At 43.6% G+C, this 24,391-nt stretch overlaps 1 protein-coding gene across 1 annotated transcript; it reads right to left on the bottom strand.

The window, feature by feature from the left end:
• LOC132509113 (zinc finger protein 256-like) lies at positions 1-21,291 on the bottom strand. The gene is made up of 3 exons (XM_060129691.1): positions 21,049-21,291; positions 18,356-18,485; positions 1-7,098 (listed from the first exon to the last, which is right to left on the bottom strand). Exons 1-3 carry the CDS (start codon positions 21,085-21,087, stop codon positions 4,271-4,273), a joined length of 2,997 nt encoding a protein of 998 aa, XP_059985674.1. The 5' UTR covers positions 21,088-21,291; the 3' UTR covers positions 1-4,270.
• Between the last annotated feature and the right edge of the window lie 3,100 nt (positions 21,292-24,391).

The following is a 24,391-nucleotide window of genomic DNA, read 5'->3' as shown; positions in this document are numbered from 1 at the left end:
TTTCACAGTATATTTACATGGCATTTATATTAACTTACATGGCACTCTATAAAATGGAACAAAATGAGAATGTTACTAATACAATAAAAATACCAATAAATTAGAGTTAAGTACAATAAGAGAATTGTGAAAAGGAAACTTATGAAAATATTTTCTATTAAAATTTTAAATAAATACGCCACATACAAGCTCAAAATACAAACCCTCGAATTCAGGTGTTAAGTGCTCAGTGTTTTGTTACATTCATTGATCCTCTCAGGGGCCAAAGTTAACACCTTTATGTCCAAGTCAGCAAACTGAGGCTCAAGGAGCTTCAGCAAGTTGCCCAGATTATTTCCCACTGGGGTATCCACACGGAGACCTCAGTACCCAGCAGACCCCACCTCGATGCCTGTAAGTCCATGGGGGCTGACCCAGATCGTGGATTGTGAGATGTCTCATTTATTTCTGACATGTCCCTGGGGATAGAGGGGTCTGGGGCTAGAGGAATCTGAGGACATCAGGGAGAGCTAAAGGTGGCTGGCACCAGAATGTCACCTGCAAAGGGAGCTGCATAGGAATGGACAGCTCCCCTCCTCACATCTTTCAGTGGACCAGAGGCAGGTCAGATCCTAATCCCCACCTTACATAGGAGGAAACAGGCCTGGAGAGGAGTGTTTGCCTGTGGGTCCTTTCACTGGTCAGGGATACAGAATTAAACCCAGCAGCCTGGATGAGGACTTGTGGAGTCTGACCACTGATCTCTTCATCACCCGCCCCCCAGCCAGGCTTTGGGACTCAAAGAAAAGACCAGTCCATCCTGATGAAATCTTGTCCCTGGAACTTCCCTGGTGGTGCAGTGATTAAGAATCCACCTGCCAATGCAGGGGATACAGTTTCAAGCCCTGGTCTGGGAAGATCCTACATGCCACGGAGCAACAAAGCCTGTGTGCCGCAACCACTGAGCCTGCACTCTAGAGCCCACAAGCCACAACTACTGAGCCTGTGAGCCACAACTACTGAAGTCCATGAGCCTAGAGCCTGTGCTCCACAACAAAGAGAAACCACCACAATGAGAAACCCGTGCACCACAATGAAGAGTAGTCCCCGCTCTTGCAACTAGAGAAAGCCCGTGAGCAGCAACAAAGACCCAACACAGCAATAGGTAGATAGATAGATAGATAGATAGATAGATAGATAGATAGATAGATAGATAGATAAAGTAAATCTTGTCCCCATCTGCTCCAACCCACCAACTTCCACGGTGATATAAACCAGGAAAATGTGTAAGCACTATAAAGCAAGGCTTTATTGTATTCTTCAGTGACTGAACTTAAGAATATAGAGAATATGTTAAAAATGTAGATTAAATTTAAAATGGTATATCTAAGTATCCACTGCATTATGAATACTGCAGATTTTTTTAAGTCAGAAAATTCTGCCAGTAAAGTTACTCCATAAAGCAAAATCACTTTTTAAAAATATTAAAAGTATTTTAAAATGAGTGAAATTCCAACATACATCTTTGTTGTTTCATTGTCCTATTTGTTAAAGGAAGATAGCCAAGGGTCAATAAAGAAAAAGATTTTGGCAAATATTTTAACAAAGATACACAGCAAATGAATATCTGAAAAAACACTCATCATGAATCCTTATGGAAACTCAAAAGTGAGGTAACTCTAAAAACTCAGTTAAAAGGCTAAAACTAACACAAATGATAAACCAAGTATTCAGTAGAATATGGAAGAAATGGAATTCTCATACATTGCTGGTAAGATGCAAAAGGTACAATCATTTTAGATCACAATATATTAGTTTCTTCAAAAGTAAAACAGTTGTGGGACTTCCTTGGTGTTCCAGTGGTTAAGAATCTGCCTTCCAATGTAGGGGACAGGGAATCGATCCCTGGTTAGGGAATTGAAATCCCACATGCCGCAGGGCTACTAACCTCACAGGCCGCAATGAAGAGCCCACTTGCCACAACGAAAACCCAGCGCAGCCAAAAAAAAAAAAAAAGTAAAAAACAGTTGTGACTCACACATTATATTCTAAGTTACTGACAAAAGATAAAAGAAACATATATATTCTTCATATATTCATATAAAGAACACAATTTTTATACTAGATTTATTTTCAGAAGTCAAAATTTAGAAACAAACCAAATGCCCATAAAGAGAATGGATAAACTAACCATCGCATATTGAAAAATATTACTCAGCCAAAAACAAAACAAAAACCAAAAGCACTATATACCACTGATGAATCTCAAAGTAATTATGATACATAAAGGAAAACAAAAAAATACGGTAAACAACAAATGATTCCAATAATATAAATTCAAGAAAATGCAAGGTATCTACTGTAAGGAAAGTAAATCAATGGTTACTTGGAGAGGTGAGAAAGGCAAGGAGATTATAATAGGAATGAGGTAAATATACCATGACAGATATGGTCACTATTAGGACTATGATGATGGTCTCAGAAGTTCACACCTATGTCAAAACTTATCAAATTGTACACTTTAAATATATTCGTGTTAGCACATGTAAATTATACCTTAGTAAAGCTTTAAAACATAGCTCAAGATTTAAAGATCTCTATGTCCCAGTCCTTTCAGAAAATAGGTTTGGCAACCTTATACTGACTCCATCATTTCTATCCTTATGCCCCAGGGGGTTGGGGCGGCAGTCTTGCCTCAGTGGCAGCAAATATGGTGAGCAATAAAGAACATTTCCACCTGAAGTCAAACAGGAATGCTGTCTGGGTCACAAGAGCCACATCTGTGGACTAGATCCCCTTTTTTCTCTTTCTTCCTGCCCATGCAGTAATGGCCTTGAGGTGAATATTACAGGGGCTAAAGGAATCCACAAAACCTTTCAATTATTTTTATTTTCTCTGATGACTTCAGCTATACAAGATAAACATACCTGGAAGTACTGAGATTTGTGTACAAACTGATTCTCCACAGTCATTTTTACATTGACACACTAGTAGGCTGCGGCCTATTCCCCTCCCTAGTAAACCAGTTTCTGTACCAATTATGGTTTCCCCTGGACCCAATGGTCTTAGAACCAGTGACACTAGGCCAATAAATTGTGGCCATCAGGGAATATGGCTCTCTGTAGACCTGGGGAAGATAATCTCTCAACAGTGCTGAAGTGCCCTGTGACCTCTCCTTTGAGGAAGGGAAAAAATTCATTCTGGGGCTTCCCTGGTGGCGCAGTGGTCGAGAGTCCACCTGCCGATGCAGGGGATGCGGGTTCGTGCCCCGGTCTGGGAAGATCCCACATGCTGCAGAGTGGCTAGGTCCGTGAGCCATGGCCGCTGAGCCTGCACGTCTGGAGCCTGTGCTCCACAATGGGAGAGGCCACAACAGTGAGAGGCCTGCGTACCGAAAAAAAAAAAATTCATTCTGCTTTCAAAGCTCTTGAGATTCTCACAGCTGCCACTTCTCAGGGACATCTTGGAGACTCCTAAAACACAAAGCCTCCAAGCTTCATATGAAAACCAGAAATCCCTGCGGTCTTTCCTAGGAGGCAGTGGGCAGCAATGCAAATTTGGGCAAAACTGGCAAGCTACTGTCTGCCATCATACCATCCCTCCTCAGACACAGAAATTTTGAGACCCCTAAAAGTTGTTCTCCCCTTTATGCTTACACAGTAAAAACCTGTGTATAAACTACCTGCAGAGTAAACAGAACTTCCAAGATTAAAGAGAGTGTAAAGAGCTTGTAAGGCCTTGATTATTGTACAAGCCAAAGCAATCTGCAGCAGGCAGTTACCCAGTTCATGATTTGGAAGCTGGAAAAATTTACTATTATCATGTGAGACCAACACATCCCTGTGTTGTCATTCTCTGCTAGCTGCCAGCTGAACTTTTGGTATCTTCTGGGCCAATACTGACCAGGTCCATGTCCAAGATAAGTCAGGGAGGAGTGAAAGCTGATGCCATAAATGTTCAGGTGACTCCTAACTTGGCCAATACATTGCAGGACAGAGGTCAGCTTCCCTGAACACACTGGGTTGGTGACTGATGCACACTGTGTGAACCTACCAGGTGGTGGAGGTGAAATGGCCTTGACCCCAGAGATGGAAGTGACATAAATCTGGGAAGAGCCCTGGACAGGTTAGAGAGTGCAACATAGTCCCACGCTTCCCACATAACTGAAACTTATGGGGAAATCTCCCCACTGTGCATGCTCAAATGTCTGAGAGTTAATTCAGACATATGGCTCCTCAGTTTCCTCTGGAATCCTTACAATGAACAAGAAAACTGCACATCCCCAGTACATCTAAGGCCTTTCTCTAGTGTGAACTCTCTGATGTTGAGAAAGGGTAGATTTTCGCATAAAAAATTTCCCACATTCTCTACACTCATATGGCCTTTCTCCAGTGTGACCTCTCTGGTGTTGACTAAATTGGGAACTATCCCTAAAGGATTTCCCACACTCACTGCACACATAAGGCCTTTCTCCCGTGTGAACTCTCTGATGGTAGCGGAGTTTAGAGCTAGAGATAAAGGATTTCCCACACTCACTGCACTCATAAGGCCTATCTCCTGCGTGAACTCTCTGATGATAACGAAGGGTGGAACTAGAAGTAAAAGATTTCCCACATTTGCTGCACTCATAAGGCCTTTTGCCTGCATGAACTCTCTGATGATAAGAGAGGGTGGCACTACTAGTAAAAGATTTCCCACACTCACTGCACACATAAGGTCTTTCTCCTGTGTGAACTCTCTGGTGTCGAATCAGTATGGAGCTATTGGTAAAAGATTTCCCACACTCACTACACTGATAAGGCTTTTCTCCCCTGTGAACTCTCTGATGATAACCAAGGCCAGAAATAGAGGTAAAAGACTTCCCACATGCACTACACTCATAAGACCGTTCTCTATTATGAATTTTCCGGTGTGTTGAGAGGGAAGATTTTTGGCTAAAAGATTTCCCACATTCACCACACTCATAAGGTCTTTCTCCAGTGTGAGCTCTCCGGTGTTTATTGAATTGTGATCTATCCTTAAAGGATTTCCCACATTCACTGCACTCATAAGGCCTTTCTCCACTGTGCACTCTGTGATGATAACGGAGACTGGCACTAAAAGTAAAAGATTTCCCACATTCACTGCATTCATAAGGCCTTTCTCCTGTGTGAACTCTCTGATGATAACGGAGGGTAGAACTAGAGGTAAAAGATTTCCCACATTCGCTGCATTCATAAGGCCTTTTTCCTGCATGAACTCTCTGATGATAACAGAGGGTGGAGCTGGAGGTAAAGGATTTCCCACATTCACTGCACACATAAGGCTTTTCTCCTGTGTGAACTCTCTGGTGTTGAATGAGTGTCCACCTATTGTTAAAAGATTTCCCACATTCACTACAGTTGTAAGGCCGTTCTCCTGTGTGAACTCTCTGGTGTAAAAGGAGGTTATTCCTTCGTATAAAGGATTTCCCACATTCACTACATTCATAAGGCCTTTCTCCAGAATGAACTCTCTGATGATATTGGAGGTCAGACCTAGAGATAAAAGATTTCCCACATTCACTGCACTCATAAGGCCTTTCTCCTGTGTGAATTCTCTGATGATAACGGAGGGCAGAGCTAGTGGTAAAAGACTTTCCACATTCATCACACCCATAAGGCCTTTCCCCAAGGTGACCTCGTTCATGATACTGGAGGGTGGAGCTACAAGAAAAAGATTTCCCACATTTATTGCACACATAAGGCTTTTCTCCTGTGTGAATTCTCCGGTGTCGAATGAGTGTCCACCTATTGTTAAAAGATTTCCCACATTCACTGCACTCATAAGGTCTTTCTCCAGTGTGTACTCTGTGATGATAACGAAGGCTGGAGCTAAAGGTAAAAGATTTCCCACATTCACTACACTCATAAGGCCTTTCTCCTGAGTGCACTCTCAGGTGTATAATTAGGTTGTTTTTTCGGGTAAAGGACTTCCCACATTCACTACACTCATAAGGTCTTTCTCCAGTGTGAACTCTGTGATGATAACGGAGAGCAGTACGAGTGATAAAAGATTTCCCACATTCACTGCACTCATGAGGCCTTTCTCCAGAATGAACTCTCTGATGGTAACGGAGGTCAGAACTAGAGATAAAAGATTTCCCACAATCACTGCACACATAAGGTCGTTCTCCTGTGTGAGATCTCTGATGATAACTGAGTGCAGACATAGAAGTAAAAGATTTCACACAGTCAGTACACTTATAAGGCCTTTCTCCAATTTGAAATCTCCTATGTGGAAAGAACACTGAGCTATGGCTAAAAGATTTTGAGCATTCACTGCACACATAACTGCTTTCTCCACTGTGCCATGAATGGGGATAAATGAGGACAGATTTGTGGCTTAAGGATTTCCCACATTTGCTGCACTTGTACTGCCTTGCCCCAGTATGAAGTCTTAGATGTTGACAGAGGGTTGAGCTTTGCCTAAAAGATTTTCCACATTCACCACATACATGAAGCTTTTTTCCAGTGTGGATTCTCTGGTGCAGAACAAATGAGGATTTGTACTTGTATGCTTTCCCACATTCACTGCACACAAAACACTGTCTTCCACTGTGGACACCATGGTCCTGAACAAGTGTGTGTTTGGGGCTGAGGGCTTTCTTGCATTCTACCCAGGTGTGACGGCTTTTCCTGCCTTGTGAAGTTGACCCACACTGGCTGATTGTGTTTGGCTTCTCCACAGTATGAGTGTCCTGTTGCTGTAGATGTCCCACGATGGTTGGGAAGTCCTTTTCAAACTCCCCACAACACAATGGCTTCTGTGACACATGGAATCTGCAGCTCTTCACAAACCAGGCCTCATCCACACTGCTTCTGAGGGTTTTCTTTTCCATGTACTGCTCCTGGTGCTGCTGAAAGTTTGCACTAAAATAAAATCGTTTTGCACATGCTCCACACCTCAAAAGTTTCTGGCTGTGTTGTGTTTCCCGGCACTCAGCCAAGTGGAAAACATTTCTCAAGACTGGACCACACATCTCACAGGGGTGTGTCTTCTGGAAAGACAAATCTGCCTTGGGAGTCCTAGCCTGTGACACTCCTAGAGAAGTGATCTGTTCAAAAGGTGCCTCTGCATCCTCTGCTCCACAGCAGCAACCTGAACAGAAAGAAATGCTGGTCAAGTACATGTCGACTATAGGGAAGGGTCAAGTTCATCACAGATGTCCATCTGTCTCATCTAGGTATTAGTCTATGAGATGCTTTTCAAGATACAGAAGTTGGAATTCAGTTGAAAGAACAGCCGACTGTTTTGCATTACTGAGCCTCAAGATCACAGAATAGTGGAGACCTCACCAGGGGAAGGAAACAAAACACAGAGTGTGACACAAGGAAGAGAGGCAGGGTCTACAACTCATTTCTTTCCCAACGGCTTCTTGCAGGATTTTTCTGCTGCTGATGTGAGATGGTAGAAACGTGCATCTAAGCCCATTAAAATCCCACAGCAACATATTAGCTGCTATTCAAAGTCAATTTAGGGAAATGTGAACATATCACAGCACAACCAATGTTGGTGAGTACTACAGAAAGAGTGGTGAGAAAAATGGGAGATGTGGAGTCCAGAGAGGTAGAAATTATCCCTGGGCTGGAAGTCACCATAGGAATTACAAGTAGTAGAACTGACAAGTCAGGCAAGTGTTAACAGTGGAAAAGGAAATATAGAAGTAAGGTATAGCCACTGCAAATGGCACCTAAACCCTGGTTGAACAAAGATAGATTCCTGGTATGATCTGAAAACAGCCTGATGTCATACTCTACTCAGCTGCCATTCACCAGGACCAGGCTCCCTCTGAGCCCACCATGCCATAACTGGAGTCATATCCATCCTGGCACATCTGTAAGCCCTAGTTAAGCAACTACATGGTACATGCAGGATACAAATCCTAAGGTAAAAACAGGACAGATGGATGACTTCTACTGTCACAGAGCAACTCAGCACATAACAGACACAGAAAACCAATCTAAAAGTGATATCAGCGTAACAGCAGAGGACACCAGCCTTTACCACCAACAAAAAACAGACAGCTAACTGCAAACAAAATTGACCCTTGGAGAACTCAGAAATCCAATTAAGACACTGCAGCAACACAATGGAAATTGAAAAGTAGAATAACCACACAAAAGTGATCGCTGGGGGGCTTTCCTGGTTGTGTAGTGGTTAAGAATCTGCTTGCCAATACACGGACATGGGTTCAAGCCCTGGTCCAGGAAGGTCCCACATGCCATGGAGCAACTAAGCCTGTGCACCATAACTACTAAGCCTGAGCTCTAGAGCCTGTGAGCCACAACTACTGAGCCCAAGTGCCACAACTACTGAAGCCCACGCACCTAGAGCCCATGCTCCACAAGAGAAGTCACCAATGAGACGCCACACACTGCAAGGAAGAGTAGCGCTGCTCGACACAAGTAAAGAAGACCCACGTGCAGCAACAAAGACCCAACGCAACCAAAAATGAATACATATTTTTTTAAAAAAAAGGATTGCTGGGGACATCAGCTTAACAGACATGTGGAGATGGATAGGAAATAAGATGAATGGTGGGAACTATGTGTATCAGCCAAATGGTGGCTGCCATCACATTCCCCAATGCCCTGCTCTGCAAAGGACCCCAGGAGCCTTTGCTTTGGAGAACCTCAACAGGCCCCGATATAGCCGCAGATCCCACTGTCTGCACGGCAGAGAAGAGCAAGTGTTTATAGGTGTGGACACCAGCTCCCTGCTCTGCAGAGGGTACTGGCAGCTCTTTCAATAAGGTAACTAATCGCCATGACCATGGGGGACCTGCAAGAGAATAATATGCTGAATCACACCTGTTCCTCCAAAAGTAGCTATTGCTCTATTTCAAAACCATGGCTGCCACCCCCATAAATCCTGCACACACCCTAAACCCCAGAGCCCCAACTGTGAAACTGATGCCCATATTCCATAACCTGACTCCACAGCTGTCACCTGAATGCCCGTCTCAGGCACGAGATTCATGGCCACTATAGGTGAGTTAGTTCCTCAGACCCCAGACACTTCTGTGTGCACCTAGACTCCAGTCAAGGCTCCATCACTGCTCAGTGTGCGACTGCATCTCACAAAGCAAAGTCAACACTGCTGCAGGCTGTTCAGTGTCTGGGACCCTAGAACTGCTACTGCTCTGCATTTATCACACCCTAGAATCCAGATCTATATCTGCTCCACAGTGCCCACACATCAGACACCAATGCCATCACCACCATGAAGCACCACCCCCCAACCAAGAGCCGGACTTACCATCAAGAGGGAGCCCCTCAGTCAAAACATTTCCCTTGGGAGAAAGAGATCAGGAGATCCCCAGCAGTCTTCTCTACTACTGTGGATACCGACAACTTTAGCTATTGAGGACCCCTGCAGTCTTTGCTGAGACTGATCTCAGTTGACAGAGCTGGACAGACTCTAAGCCCCTGGGCCTTGTTGTAGTCGGAACAGCAACTACCCATCAAGCTGGCATACTAACACCCACAAAAAGGTGAAGGTCTTCCCCACCAAAACCTTACATAAAGTCTGAAAGAAATGACTGCTCCATTAAATGTATTAACATCAAAGCAAGGCTACATGAAACACACACAAAATAATCAAGGAAACATGACACCCCCCAAAGGAACATAATAATTTATCAGCTGCCCCAAAGAAAGGGAGATCTATAAACTGTCAGACAAGAAATTCACAATAATTGTTTTTTTTTTTTGGCCACGTCATGAAACATGCGGGATCTTAGTTCCCTGACCAGGGATCGAACCCATGCCCCCAGCAGTGGAAGCACAGAGTCTTAACCACTGGACCACCAGGGAAGTCTCTCACAATAATTGTTTTAATGAAGCTCAATGAGCTACTAGAAAACACAAACAGACAATCCAACAAAATAAGGAAAACAATATGCAAACTAAATAAAGTTTCAAACAGAGACAGAAAATATGAAAAAGAACCAAACAGAAATTATGGTGAAGAGTATGATGAACAAAACGAAAAACACGGTAGCGTATCAATAGCTAACTTGATCAATCAAAACAATGAATATGAAACTGAAGGTAGGTCTTTGAAATTATCCAATCAAAGGAGAAAAAAGACAAAACAACTAAAAAGAATTTTAAAAAGTCTACATGAATTATGGGACATTGTGAAACAAAACAATATTTGCATAATGTGAGCCCTAGAAGGAGTAGAGAGAGAGGAAGGGGCAGAAAATTTATTTAAAGAAATAATGGACGAAAACTTTCCAAATCTGGGAAAAGTGGACATTCAGGTACATGATGCTCAGAAGTCCCCAAACAGATTCAATCCACAGACGACTTCACCAAGACACATTAATATAAAACTCAAAAAGTAATGATAAAGATAATTTTAAAAGCTGTAAGAAAAAAGAAACCCCTCATACAAGGGAAACCCCATAAAGTGGTTTTCTTAGCTGAAACACTGCATACCATGAGAGTGAGATGATATGTTCTAGATACTGGGGTGGGGGAAAAAATTGCAAACCAAGAATACTTAACCAGCAATACTATTCTTCAGTAATAAGGAAGAAAGACTTTCTCAGACAAACTGGGGAAGTTCATCACCACTTGAGTACCTCACCAGAAATGTGAAAGACTAAAGAATTCTTTTAGCTGAAATAAAAGTATGCTAACTAGGGACTTCCCTGGTGGTCCAGTGGCTAAGACTCCGTGCTCCAAATGCAGGGGGCCTGGGCTCCATCCCTGGGCAGGAAACTAGATCCCGCATAGTGCAACAAAGATAGAAGATCCTGCATGTTGCAACTAAGACCCAGTACAGCCAAAAAAAAAAAAAAGAAAAAAGAGTATGCTAACTACTAACATGAAATCATATGAAAATATAAAACACACAGGTAAAGATAAGTATATGGTCAAATTCAGAATACTCTAATACTGTAAAACTGTGTTAATCACTCAACTCAACTACAAAGGATAAAAAACAAGAGTATTAAAAACAACTATACCCACAATAACTTGTTGATGGTTACCCAATACACAGTATAAAAACATGTAAATTGTGACATCAAAAACATAAAATGCATGTGTGGGGGAAGTATAAGAGTAGATTTTTTGTATGAGATTGAAGTTACATTGTTATCAGCATAAAATAGAATGCTATGTTTTATATAAGCCTTATGGTAACCCCAAAGCAAAACCCTATACTAGACACAAAAGACAATGAGAAAGGAATAAAAGTATATTACTACAGGGACTTCCCTGGTGGTGCAGTGGTTAAGAATCTGCCTGCCAATGCAGGGAACACGGGTTTGAGCCCCGGTCTGGGAAGATCCCACATGCCACAGAGCAACTAAGCCCGTGTGCCACAACTGCTGACCCTGCGCTCTAGAACCCACAAGCCACAACTACTGAGCCCACGTGCCACAACTACTGAGCCCACGTGCCACAACTACTGAAGCCTGCGTGCCTAGAGCCTGAGCTCTGCAACAAGAGAAGCCACCGCAGTGAGAAGCCCGTACACCACCAATGAAGAGTAGCCCCCATTCACCACAACTAGAGAAAAGCCCACGCCCAGCAACAAAGACCCAATGTAGCCAAAAATAGATTAAAAAAAAAAAGGAGTTGGTACTTAAAAAAAAAAAAGTGTATTACCACAGAAAATCATCAAGTCACAAAGGAAGACAGCAAGAGAAGAAGAAAGAAACTACAAAACAGCCATACAATAATAAGATGGCAACAGTAGGTCCTAAAAATATTCTCCAATTAAATGACATACAGTGACTGAACAGAAAAAAAAAAGACCTCAACTATATGCTGCCTACAATAGAGTAACTTCAGCCTTAAGGACACACACAGGCTGAAGGTGAAGGAATTGAAAAGAGATATTCCACGCAAATAGAACTCAGAAGAGAACAGAGTAAGATATATTTAAGTGAGACAAATAGACTTTAAATCAAAAACTATCACAAGAGGGACTTCCCCGGTGGTGCAGTGGTTAAGAATCTGCCTGCCAATGCAGGGGACATGGGTTCAAGCCCTGGTCTGGGAAAATCCCACATGCTGTGGAGCAACTAAGCCTGTGCACTACAACTACTGAGCCTGCACTCTATGGTGAGCCATAACTACTGAGCCTGCGTGCCACAATTACTGAAGCCCACATGCCTAGAGCCCATGCTCTGCAACAAGAGAAGCCACTGAAATGAGAAGCCCACACAACACAATGAAGAGTAGACCCTGCTCACCGCAACTAGAGAAAGCCCACGTGCAGCAACAAAGACCCAATGCAGCCAAAAATAAATTAATTTTTAAAAAACAAATAAAGATCACTCTTAAAAAAAAAAACTATCACAAGAGACAATGTTCATTACGTAATGATAAAGAAATTGATTCACCAGGAGAATGTAACAATTTAACTATATATATACGTACCATATATTAAAAATTAAGCAAATATGACCAGATCTGAAGGCAGGAATTTTTTTATTTTTTTGGCCACGCTGCATGGCATGCAGGATCCTAGTTCCCCAACCAGACATCAAACCTGTGCCCCCTGCAGTAGAAGCACAGAGTCTTAACCACTGGACTGCCAGGAAAGTCCCAGCAAAAGAATATTAACACATTTCTGACTAGAAATGCATTAATACATCTTTTGTTACTCAAATGTTATTGACCGGAGACGTATCAATACGTTTTTAGAGAGTGACACAATTAACATCACCGTGTGAAGTTGTTAGAACTTAAAATTGATCAAGGGTTCATTATACAACTTATGATTATCATTATCTCTCACATTTTCCTCCATTAGGTTTTTGTTCCAACCTCGTGTACATTAAACGCAAGTTTATTACCGTAAAATTTTCAAAAATGATGCATTGCAAAATTGAGTGATGAAGAATTTTTTGGTGAATTTTATGCAGATACTTTCTCTGTCTGAGCGACATATATACTAGTGTCTCAGAAGACGACAGTTCTTCAGAATATAGTTCTGATTCAGACGATGTGAATATTAGACCAACAAAAAGACAAAAAACCGTAGTGAATGACTCTACTGTGGAAAGTGAAAATGAAACTCAAGAATGCTCCTTTGCTTCTATGTAAGAGTGGATTGAAGACAACATTTCACAAAAATTAGAAGACTTTATAGTGTGTCAGGTGTAACTATTGAATGTAATAACCCGCCAAGTATTAGTGAAATAACAGAATTAATTTTTGGTAACGACTTTTTCGAGTTGGTCACTTCTCAAACAAACTTATATCACCAACAAAATGAAAAATCATATAAAAAGTATGATAAGACTTTAAAATGGACTAATGTAACCAACAGTGATATGAAGAAGCCTCTTGGGTTAATAATTTTGATGAGACAAATAAGAAAGTCACAGTGGAAAGAATATTGGTTGACTGATCCCTTACTTGAAACACTTATCAAAGATTAAGATGAGAAGAAGGTTCAAACAAATAATGACATTTCTTCACTTTAATGATAACTCGGAAACTCCACTTCCTACAGACAGAATTTCACAAATTAAACCTCTTTTGGCTTATTTTCTACCAAAATCTCAATCGATCTATACACCCAAACAAGAGCTATCACTTGATGAGGCAATGATAAAGTGGAGAGGACAACTCAGATTCAAAACCTATAATCCTGGATATTTTACAAAATATGGAATTTTGGTCAGGATGCTTAACGAAAGTGAAACTGGGTATACATGCAACCGTGATGTTTACATGGGTGAAGGAAAGAAACTGCAAGAAACAATATTGTTGGTCCTACAACCTTGGTTCATGGCACCATATTTACCAAGACAATTATTACAACAGTTTTGTCCACATCTGTAATGTTGTTGAAAAATAAAACCAGAGTTTGTAGGACTATAAGAGAGAATCATGGTCTACCAAACCAATTAAAGGAGAAATCTAAACATCTACAGAGGGTAGAAATGACATTCTTACAGAAGGGAGAAGTGATTCTTCTTATATGGAAAGACAAGAGGCTAGTCTGCATGGTGACAACTATTCATTACACCTCCATAGCATCTACAGTAAAGGAAGACAGAAAGACTGGCCATCAGATAACTAAGCCCAATAATATGTTAGAGTATAATAAATATATGAAAGGAGTTGATCGTTCTGATCAATATCTGGCAAACTTCAATATCCTCTGGAAAACTCGAAAATGATATAAGAAAGTGGGTTTCTAGTTGAGTAACTGCAGTTTATTCAATGTATTTAAAATTTATTGCAGCCTTAATGCACAGAATAAAATGACTTACAAGCAATTTTTTAAATAAATTTATTCATCTATTTATTTATTTTTGGCTGCATTGGGTCTTCGTTGCTATGCTCATGTCTTCTCTAGTTGTGGCAAGCAGGGGTTACAATTTGTTGTGGTGTGTGGCCTTCTCACTGAGGTGGCTTCTCTTGTGGAGCACGGGCTCTAGGCATGCGGGCTCGGTAGTTGTGGCTCATGGGCTTAGTTGCTCCACTGCACGTGGGATCTTCCTGGGCCAGGGATTGAACACATGTCCCCTGCATTTGCAGGCAGATTCTTTTTTTTTTTTTTTTTTTTTGCGGTACGCGGGCCTCTCACTGCTGTGGCCTCTCTGGTTGCAGAGCACAGGCTCCGGATGCGCAGGCTCAGCAGCCATGGCTCACAGGCCCAGCTGCTCCACGGCATGTGGGATCTTCCCACACCGGGGCATGAACCCGTGTCCCCTGCATCGGCAGGCAGACTCTCAACCACTGCGCCACCAGGGAAGCCCTTGCAAGCAGATTCCTAAACATCGCGCCACCAGGGAAGTCCCATAAGCAGTTTTTGTCAGCAGTAGCTAGAGAATGGGTAACTGATCATTCCGGTGAATGCAGTGGTAGTCCCACACCTGATCCTTCCCGTGGCGTTTCTAAAAGAGCCCCCCAAGAGATTTCCCTGGTGGTCCAGTGGGTTAGACTCCACACTCCCAATGCAGGGGGCCCAGGTTCGATCCCTGGTTGGGGAACTAGATCCCACATTCATGCCACAACTAACAGTCTGCATGTCACAACTAAGAAGTCCACCGTACTGCAATAAGAAGCCCGTGTGCCACAACTAAAAGATCCCGCATGCAGCAACTAAGACCAGGCGCAGACAAAATAAATAAAATAATAAATAAATATTTTAAAAATAAAAAAAAGAGCCTCCCCACAAAGATCCACCTTGTTGACTACCAGGTAAAATAAAAGAACATATTCTAGAGGAAATAATACCCACAGGGCTTTAAAAAAAAATGCCTCCAGAAAGTATAGAGTCTGCTCTTCCAGGGGAAAGCACAGTGAAACGGTGTATTTGTAATAGGTGTTCTGTTCCCCTGCACAGAGATTCCTGCTATATTGCCTATCACACTCTAACAAAGTATTAGAATGCTTTAGTAAGACATGTACAAAGTTTCAAATAAATACATTAAGTGCAAAAAAAGTTGTTGATATTTACTCAAACTAACAAATTGCCGGCCACAGGCATTAGTTTCTGAAAAAATCTCCCAGTCAATAATGTGTTAATAGGGAACTTAAATATCCCCCTTTCAACACAGGTGGATATCCAGATAGAAAGTAAGGGTATCTTTGAATTGGACAACACTTTAGTCCAAATGAATGTAACAAATGTATACAGAACATTCCATCCTATTACAGCAGAATATACACTCTTCTCAAGTGCATATAGAATATTCTCTAGGATAGATTATATGCTATGTCAAGCAAGTCTTAACAAGTTTCAGAAGACTCAAACCATATCAAGTAACTTTTCCTAACACAATGGATAACACTAGAAACCAGCAACAGGAGGAAAGCTTAAAAATTCAGATATGTGAACATTAAACAATATGCTCCTGGCCAATCAATCAGTCAAAGGAAAAAATCAACAGGAAAATCAAACGTACCTTGAGAAAAACAAAAATAGAAACAAAACATATACAATGTGCAAAAGCAGTTTTAAGAGAAAAGTTTAGAGCAATAAATGCCAGCATTAAGAGAAAAATCAAGTTTAGAGCAATAAATGCCAGGATTAAGAGCAATAAATGCCAGCATTAAATAAACAACCAAACTTTACATCTCCAGGAACTAGAAAAAGAACAAATTAAGACCAAAGTTAGCAGAACAAAGGAAAAAATAAAGATCAGAGCAGAGGGGAATTCCCTGGCAGTCCAGTGGTTACGATTCCATGCTTCCACGGCAGGGGGTCCAGGTTCGTTCACTAGTTGGGGAACTAAGATCCCTGCCTGCCACATGGCACAGCCAAAAAAGAAAAAAAAGAAAGATCAGAGCAGAAATAAATGAAATAGAAACTATAAAAACAATAAAAAAAGATTAACAATACTAAGAACTGGTTTTGCTTAAAGATAAATAAAACTGACAAACCTTTCTCTAGACTTCTGAGATGGAAGACTCAAATAAGTTAACAGAGAAATAAAAGAGAAACAAAGGATCATAAAAGACTACTATGAACTGTTATACACCAACAAATTAGATAACCTAAAAGAAACAGACTAGAAACATACAACCTACCAATCCTGAATCATAAAGAAACAGAAAATTTGAATAGACCAATAACAAGTAAGGAAATTGAACCAGTAAGCAAATCTTCCAACAAAAAAAATAGGCCATGACCAGATAGATTTCATTGGTGAAATTTATATTTTAATATGTAAAACACTGATATATAAGGTACTCTACAACTCAACAGGAAAAGAACAATCTGATTAAAAAGTGGACATTTTATCAAAGATAAAATGGCTGAACAGACATTTTATCAAAGATCTACAAATGGCTAACAGGTATATGAAAAAATGTTCCTCCTGGGTTTCCCTGGTGGTGCAGCGGTTGAGGGTCTGCCTGCTGATGTGGGGGACGTGGGTTCGTGCCCCAGTCTGGGGGCATCCCACATGCCGTGGAGCGGCTGGGCCCATGAGCCATGGCCACTGAGCCTACGCGTCCAGAGCCTGTGCTCTGCAACGGGAGAAGCCACAACAGTGAGAGGCCCGTGTACCGCAAAAAAAAAAAAAAAAAAAAAAATGTTCCTCTTCACTAATCATCTCACTGATCATCAGGAAAATGCAAATCAAAACCAAAATGAGGGGCTTCCCTGGTGGTGCAGTGGTTGAGAGTCTGCCTGCCGATACAGGGAACACAGGTTCATGCCCCAGTCCAGGAAGATCCCACATGCCGCAGAGCAACTAAGCCCGTGAGCCACAACTACTGAGCCTGCGCTCTGGAGCCCACGAGCCACAACTACTGAGCCCGCGTGCCACAACTACTGAAGCCTGCATGCCTAGAGCCTGTGCTCTGCAACAAAGCCACCTCAATGAGAAGCCCGCACACCACAACAAAGATTAGCCCCCACTCACCGCAACTAGAGAAAGAATGTGCACAGCAACAATGACCCAATGCAACTAAAAATAAATAAATAAATTTATTAAACAAAACAAAAAACCAACACTGCAAGGACTTCCCTGGTGGTCCAGTGGGTAAGACTCCACACTCCCAACGCAAGGGGCCCAGGTTCAATCCCTCGGGGAACTAGATTCCACATGCAGGCAACAACTAAGAGTACACATGCAGCAACTAATAAGTCTGCATGTCACAACTAAGAGTCCGCATGCTGCAACTAAATATCCCGCATGCCACATTGAAGACCCAGTGCAGCCAAAATAAATAAATAATTAAAAAAAAAACTTTGGATAAACGTATATTAAAAAAATAAATAAATAAACACTACAAACCTTGCAGTAGGACACTGAAAAGTAGCTCATCGTTCAGGTAAGTAATGACCATGATAATGCCTGCATGCCTGGCACAGGCAGGCACAAAGAAATGTTAGGTAAATGAAGGGATCAAGGGAGTTCCCTGGCGGTCCAGTGGTCAGAACTTGGTGCTTTCACTGCTGTGGCCCTGGTTCAATCTCTGGTCGGGGAACTAAGATCCCCCAAGCCATGCAGCTCAGCCAAGAGAAGAAAAATATATATATAATTAAATTAAATTAAAATAAAAACAAGTAAATAAAAGAAGGGACCAAATCTTGGACACAGAGGTGAAAAGGATCTAGACACACTGACCCAGACAGAGAGAAGGAAGTAAGGTAGAATCCATTAAGCTCACTGCAATACTACTGGCTTGGAATCCTTTTCCTAAGAGTGTTCAATACAGCAGGTATCAGGGTTGATATTGCAGGAGAAGGTAGAGGGCAGTGCAAACAGCCCAGTCCTAGCTACCATAGCAACTACACGGAAAGCTTGGGAAGCAAGTAGTGCCCACAGTTCACATGTATAAGAACAGAGCACCCCCTGGGAAAAGGAGGGTGAGGTGGGATAGAGCCTAGTCCAGGACGCTGGGAAGGCTTTGAGTCTTACCCAGTGAGGATATAAGTGCAAAGTTCTCCAGCATCACATCGAGGTACAGGCGTCTCTGAGTCTCATCAAGGAGCCTCCATTCCTCCCAGGAGAAGTACACAGCAATGTCCTCAAAGGTCACACTGCACGTCTATGAGAGAGAAAGAATGAGCTATGAACATTCTCTCTCTAAGCTCCCACAATCCATCTCATCACACACCTATCCCACCTTCATCCTCTTCCAGAGCTCTCCACCGAACAGGAATTTCAGGCCTAAGTGCCACTGATGCCCACCTATCCCTCAGGGTCTCTTCATTCACTGTGTTCAGCCCTCAACACCACTGGACAGGACAGCACAGAGATGTCATCCAAGCTCTGGTCCTGGCCTGTAGGGTCCCATCCATCCTGTCAATCAATTCCCCTGGGGTCTCTAGGCTGTGACTCACAGACACAACCAAACTTGGGTTCAAGCTTCAACCTTCAGTCCCCAATAACAGGGCCCTGGTGCCATGAGCTAGCACTTCCTCTTAGTGTGCCCATCATTCTGTAGACTGTACCTCTCTCACAACTTCAGTCCCCACAGTTGCACTCCCACAACTATGCACGTGGGGAAAACTGCTTTGAAGGCCTCCTTCATACTTTTATTGATCCTTGCTTCAATTTTAACCACCCAGAAGCACATGTGATTACAGATGCCCATGACCCACTTCCACTTTTGTGCTGCACTCCCTGTCCCCTCAGCGGCCATCACTGTCCTCTCTCCCTCAACCTTCCTTGGAATCCTGGCCCTGACAGTGTCCATTCCAGGCACAGTGACTCTCACAAATGACCATATTTGCCCCAGACCTACCCACCATCAAGATCAAACACACCACACCACACCACACCAAACCTCACCACAAAATTCTGGTGAACCTGTACATTAGTGAATTAGCAGGAGCCCTAGCCTCATCATCTTGTTTCAATTACTCCAACGCCTCCACAGCCATCTCATGTCCATTAATCTCACAAAAGCTTTAGTCGCCTGTCAAACCATTCTCTTCAATTCAGTTACCCATTCTCTTCCATATGGTTACCATGTTCACTTCTATCCTTCACCTGCATTTGTGTGCTCAGCAACCCTGATCAGGTGTGGAGCAGGGAAACCACTCATCATGCACCCTCCTCTTTCAGACCAGCGAACAGCATTGCCAGGATGACCTGCATTCCCCCACATAAATGGGATCCACAGTTCCTCCCTGTTCCACACAAGAGCCACCTTCCTCCCCAGATTTCCAGACACCCAACTGCTGCCTCCACTCGCTTTCTCTGAAACATCTCAGACTCTTGACAAGGCCAAAACAAAACATCTGATATTCCCAAGTAAAATTAACCTACCATAACTTTCCCATCTCAGTTGATGGAGCTTTCATCCCATTAGCTCCTAAAACCGGAAACACTGGGGTCATCTCTGACTCTTCCCTTTCTCTCCCTCACCCGCAACATCTAAAAATCTACTTGACTCACCTTAAAACATGGATGGAAAGTCCAACTTCTTTCCCACCTCTGTGGCCACCACCCTGGTCCAACACTCATCTGGATTATAGTAAATGCCTCCTTGGCAGCTCCCTGCCTCTTATATTACTCATACAGTCTGTTCTCTTCTTTGCAGGCAATGGAACTCACTAAGACCTGCATAAGAATCAACCCCTTCCGCTTATCCAAACCTCTCATTATCTCCATAACAGACGTCCAAATTCTTGACAATTACAGACCTGATTCTTGACACTCAGCTCTTTGGTCCTAATAAAATGGAAACTGACTTTACCCTATCTCCAGCATAGTCATACCTCCAAACATTTGCGCATGTCAGTATCTGGTCCTGTCACAACATTTCACACGTGTTTATATTGACTGACAGCAATAGCAATACCTCCGTGTAACCCTTGGCCTGCACTCAGGACTGGGCTTGAGGTATCCCCAGGGTCCCCACACCCACGAGCTTGGAAAAAAGCAAGGAAGACGTTAAAGACATTACAATCCCAGACACCATTTGGGTGGTGTCAGGGACAGTGAGTGACTGGGACAACCTCCTCTTCCTTGTATAGGTTTCCTAAGTGCTTTTCATCCTTCAGAACCTGCGAAGAGGGGTAGGCAACAAGGACTGGGCTCCAGATGAGGTCAGGCCTCCCCTGTATCCCCGTCCAGCCCTGGATTCCGGTGACCTCGGGCTAAGTGACTAGCTTCTGCGCCTCAGTCCTCAATGCTGCTTCTTACTAGCGCCTTGTGCCTCACTGTCGTTTTCAGCTCCATTCTAGTTTGTTCTCTCTTTAATCAGTTTTTGGAAAACTTTTGAAACCCTAATACAGACTGTATTCCTCTTCTGTCCACTACCCTCCATGGCATCCAGGTCCCTCAGAATGAAGAAAGAACCTCTCCGCCAGCCAGTACAGGGGTCACGCTACCACACACTTCCCTGCAGATATCAGACGGACCCCAGGTTTCCCAATACTCCCGGCTCAATCCAACCTCCAAGCCTTTGCACCTGTCAGTACCTCCGCCTGTCACCCTCTCTCACGCGGCCATCACACTATCAAAAACAGACCCACCCACGAACGCCCCACCATCCCGGACACCGCGTCCTGGGCTGCGGGCACGTGAGCAGGCGCCCCGCACTCGGGGCTTTAGTGTCTGGTGGGGTGAGGGCGGTGAGGGCCCGGAGGATGAGCGTTTACCTGAGGCGGGGTCCTCAGCGCCGTCGCTGCCAACGCCATCAGAGTCTGGGGGCAGAGCGGGGCCGGTAGCGGCGGGAGAGGCGGGTGGACGCGGGCACGGCAGGCCCGGGACACCCCCGGCGGCGTCGCTGAACTTCAGACCGGCCTCTATGCAGCGGAGACAGCGGCTCCTCTTGGACCTTCTCAACCCTGTCACCCAAGTCCCGGCCCAGCGTTCCGGAGCGACAACAGATACGAAAGCAATAAAAATGGCTGCCACGAAGAGGACGCCGGAAGTCCCACCCTGATGAGATGCGCACGCACGGAAATGCCTTTATCTTGACCTTTTATTGGCTCAACTCGGCGCACTACCTTCTGGGTAGTGTAGTTCCTAGCGATCTAGAGCCCCTCCCCCCACCCCCCACCCCCGCCCCCGGAATGTGTTCTCCATCTTGACCACCAGAGAGTGGTCCAAGCGGTACTCTGGGGAATACTTGAGAGTAGTCATCCTACATAGATGGATTTACTCGCTGTGAACGCAGGAGAAAGACGTAGTTTCATACTCCGTGAAAGTCAGCCTGCTACCAGGGAATAAAATTGAGATGCTCCCAAATCTACTTATCTAAATGGCTGTATCATTCCACAGAGTAATTCAGACATAAAATAGTCCACCTATAGTTGGAGACATTGTGCTATTCCTCTTGAAATACGTGTAGCCCGAGGCATTAGTAAGTTTTGTAAATTCTACTATGATTGGCTGGGAACAAAGGAAAAGACTGTACAGAGACATGACTGAGAAGAAAGAAGATGGGTGTTTGGCCACCCTGAAACAAACATGATCTCTGCCTCTGGTTCCCACAGAAAACTCTGCCTTGCCTATATAGTTAGCAATTGTGTCCTACCCATTGAGGAACACTTATTTATTTATTTATTTATTTGATTGCACCGGGTCTTAGTTGCAGCAAACAGTCTTCTTAGTTGCGGCTCACCAGCTCTTTAGTTTCAGTGTGTGGGTTCCTTAGTTGTGACATGAGAACTCTTAGTTGCAGCATGCATGTGAGATCTAGTTCCCTGACCAGGGATTGAACCCAGGTCGCCTGCATTGGGAGCGTGGAGTCTTAACCACTGCACCATCAGGGAAGTCCCATTGAGGAACACTTTTATCCATATAATATTTCTTACTGTATATCCTTAAATATACTCAACTCCATTTAGTAAACTGACATCTATCTCAGATGGAGACCAATGTAACTAATGCTGTTTTGGCTGGGGTCAGTGACTGCAGCTTTCAGAGTCACAGCGTGTCTGTGTTACCGAACCAGGTTTGTTTGCCCCACATTCAGAAAGTAAAAGGCCAAGACGTTGAGGTTTGCAGCAGAAAAAGTGTTTATTCGTGTGGCATCAAAGGGAGGAGTCAGGAGAACTAGTCTCAGATCCACCCCCCAACAGGAGGGTCTTGAGATATTTATGGCCTAGAGGAGGAGGGTGGTCTCAGGCCTAGGGAATGTAGGCAAGAAAGAAGTGAAGAAATCTGTGTTCTGCACAGGCATATCTGAGCTACATGCTTCTTCATGGGAAACATATTCAGAAAATGGTAGCATTAGCATGATCTAAGGGTGGACACTCACACAGGCCCAGTTGAATGGTTGGTGGTCTTGACCAGTTTGAACTGGACAAGACTAACTGCATGTTCCTGAACAACAATTTAAGGAACTGTTACCATAGCTACCCATACCTCAGAGATGTTATCTGTAAGGATTTGTGATATATTGTCTAAGCTAGGTGAAGCTTGGAGGGTATGTAATTTGCAAAAACAATTAAAGCAAGAGTCAGTGAAGGTAGGTTACAGGATATTATTTATAAAGCAAGTTAGAGTTTCAGGGAACTAATTGATAACTGCCCTTGGTTTCATCTGCTAAGGGAACATCTGAACCCCATGATCTCATGTTGTTGCTGGTAAATGATTATCATTCTCCAGTGATTGCTGGTACAGCTCTGCAAGGGGAATTGAGATTATCTCAGAAAAACAATTTGAAATGCAAATATCAGGAAATTAGAAATAGTATTGAGACATTTATTCAAATATAATGTCAGAAATAGCTCTGGGGAAATATCATGGGATTTTTTAAAGAATAAATTTATTTATTTATTTATTTTTGGCTGTGTTGGGTCTCCGTTGCTGTGCGTGGGCTTTCTCCAGTTGTGGTGAGTTGGGGGGCTACTCTTTTTGTGGTGCATGGGCTTCTCATTGTGGTAGCTTCTCTTGTTGCAGAGCATGAGTTGTAGGATCACAGGCCTCAGTAGTTGTGACACACAGCCTCAGTAGTTGTGGTTCACGGGCTCTAGAGCGCAAGCTCAGTAGTTGTGGCACACCAGCTTAGTTGCTCTGCGGCATGTGGGATCTTCCTGGACCAGGGCTCGAACCCGTGTCCCCTGCATTGGCAGGCAGATTGTTAACCACTCCACTACCAAGGAAAACGGGATTTTTAAAAATAAATTTATTTATTTGGCTGCATTGGGTCTTCGTTGCTGCGCGTGGGCTTTTCTCTAGTTGCAGTGAGTGTCGTTGCAGTGCATGAGCTTCACATTTGTGGTGGCTTCTCTTGTTGTGGAGCATGGGATGAAGGCATGCGGTCTTCAGCAGTTGTGGCATACGGGCTCAGTAGTTGTGGCTCGTGGGCTCTAGGGCGCAGGCTCAGTAGTTGTGGTGTACAGGTTTAGTTGCTCCGCAGCATGTGGGATCTTCCCCGACCAGGGCTCGAACTCGTGTCCTCTGCATTGGCAGGTGGATTCTTTTTTTTTTTTTTTGCGGTATGCGAGCCTCTCACTGTTGTGGCCTCTCCCGTTGCGGAGCACAGGCTCCAGACGCGCAGGCTCAGCGGCCATGGCTCACGGGCCCAGCCGCTCTGCGGCATGTGGGATCTTCCTGGAGCGGGGCACGAACCCGTGTCCCCTGCATCGGCAGGTGGACTCTCAACCACTGCACCACCAAGGAAGCCCTGGCAGGTGGATTCTTAACCACTGTGCCACCAGGGAAGTCCTGCACGTATGTAATTTTAGAAGGGATGAATAAATGAGTTATGTAATGTGGGTAATTCAAGATTACATTAACACCTTGAAAGAGGCTCACAGAAGAGAAGGAGCACAGATCATGAGAAGCAGAGGTTAGTGTCGTGGTCCGAACGTGAGTTGGAAAAGAATTTCCAGACACAAGGCAGAATGTAAAGAGGATAGAATTTATTAGAGGGAATGGTTGCTGCCAGAACAGTGGGCCGACTTCAGAGTAGTCTGGGAGAGCCGACCCCAAACATGTGCTATTAGTCAGTTTTTATAGCCAGGGGAAAAAGAAATGTTCCAAGGTGAA

This window comes from Lagenorhynchus albirostris, chromosome 19, assembly GCF_949774975.1.
Source record: "Lagenorhynchus albirostris chromosome 19, mLagAlb1.1, whole genome shotgun sequence".
NCBI lineage: Eukaryota > Metazoa > Chordata > Mammalia > Artiodactyla > Delphinidae > Lagenorhynchus > Lagenorhynchus albirostris.
This window is presented reverse-complemented; position numbering and strand designations above follow the sequence as displayed.

Coding starts and splice junctions, on each gene's coding strand:
- LOC132509113 (XM_060129691.1), bottom strand. CDS start 21,087: ATGGCGTTGGCAGCGACGGCGCTGAGGACCCCGCCTCAG. Junction 18,486..21,048: donor CGCTGAGGACCCCGCCTCAG/GTAAACGCTCAT, acceptor TCTCTCTCATAG/ACGTGCAGTGTGACCTTTGA. Junction 7,099..18,355: donor TGCACTTATATCCTCACTGG/GTAAGACTCAAA, acceptor CTTTCTGTTCAG/GTTGCTGCTGTGGAGCAGAG.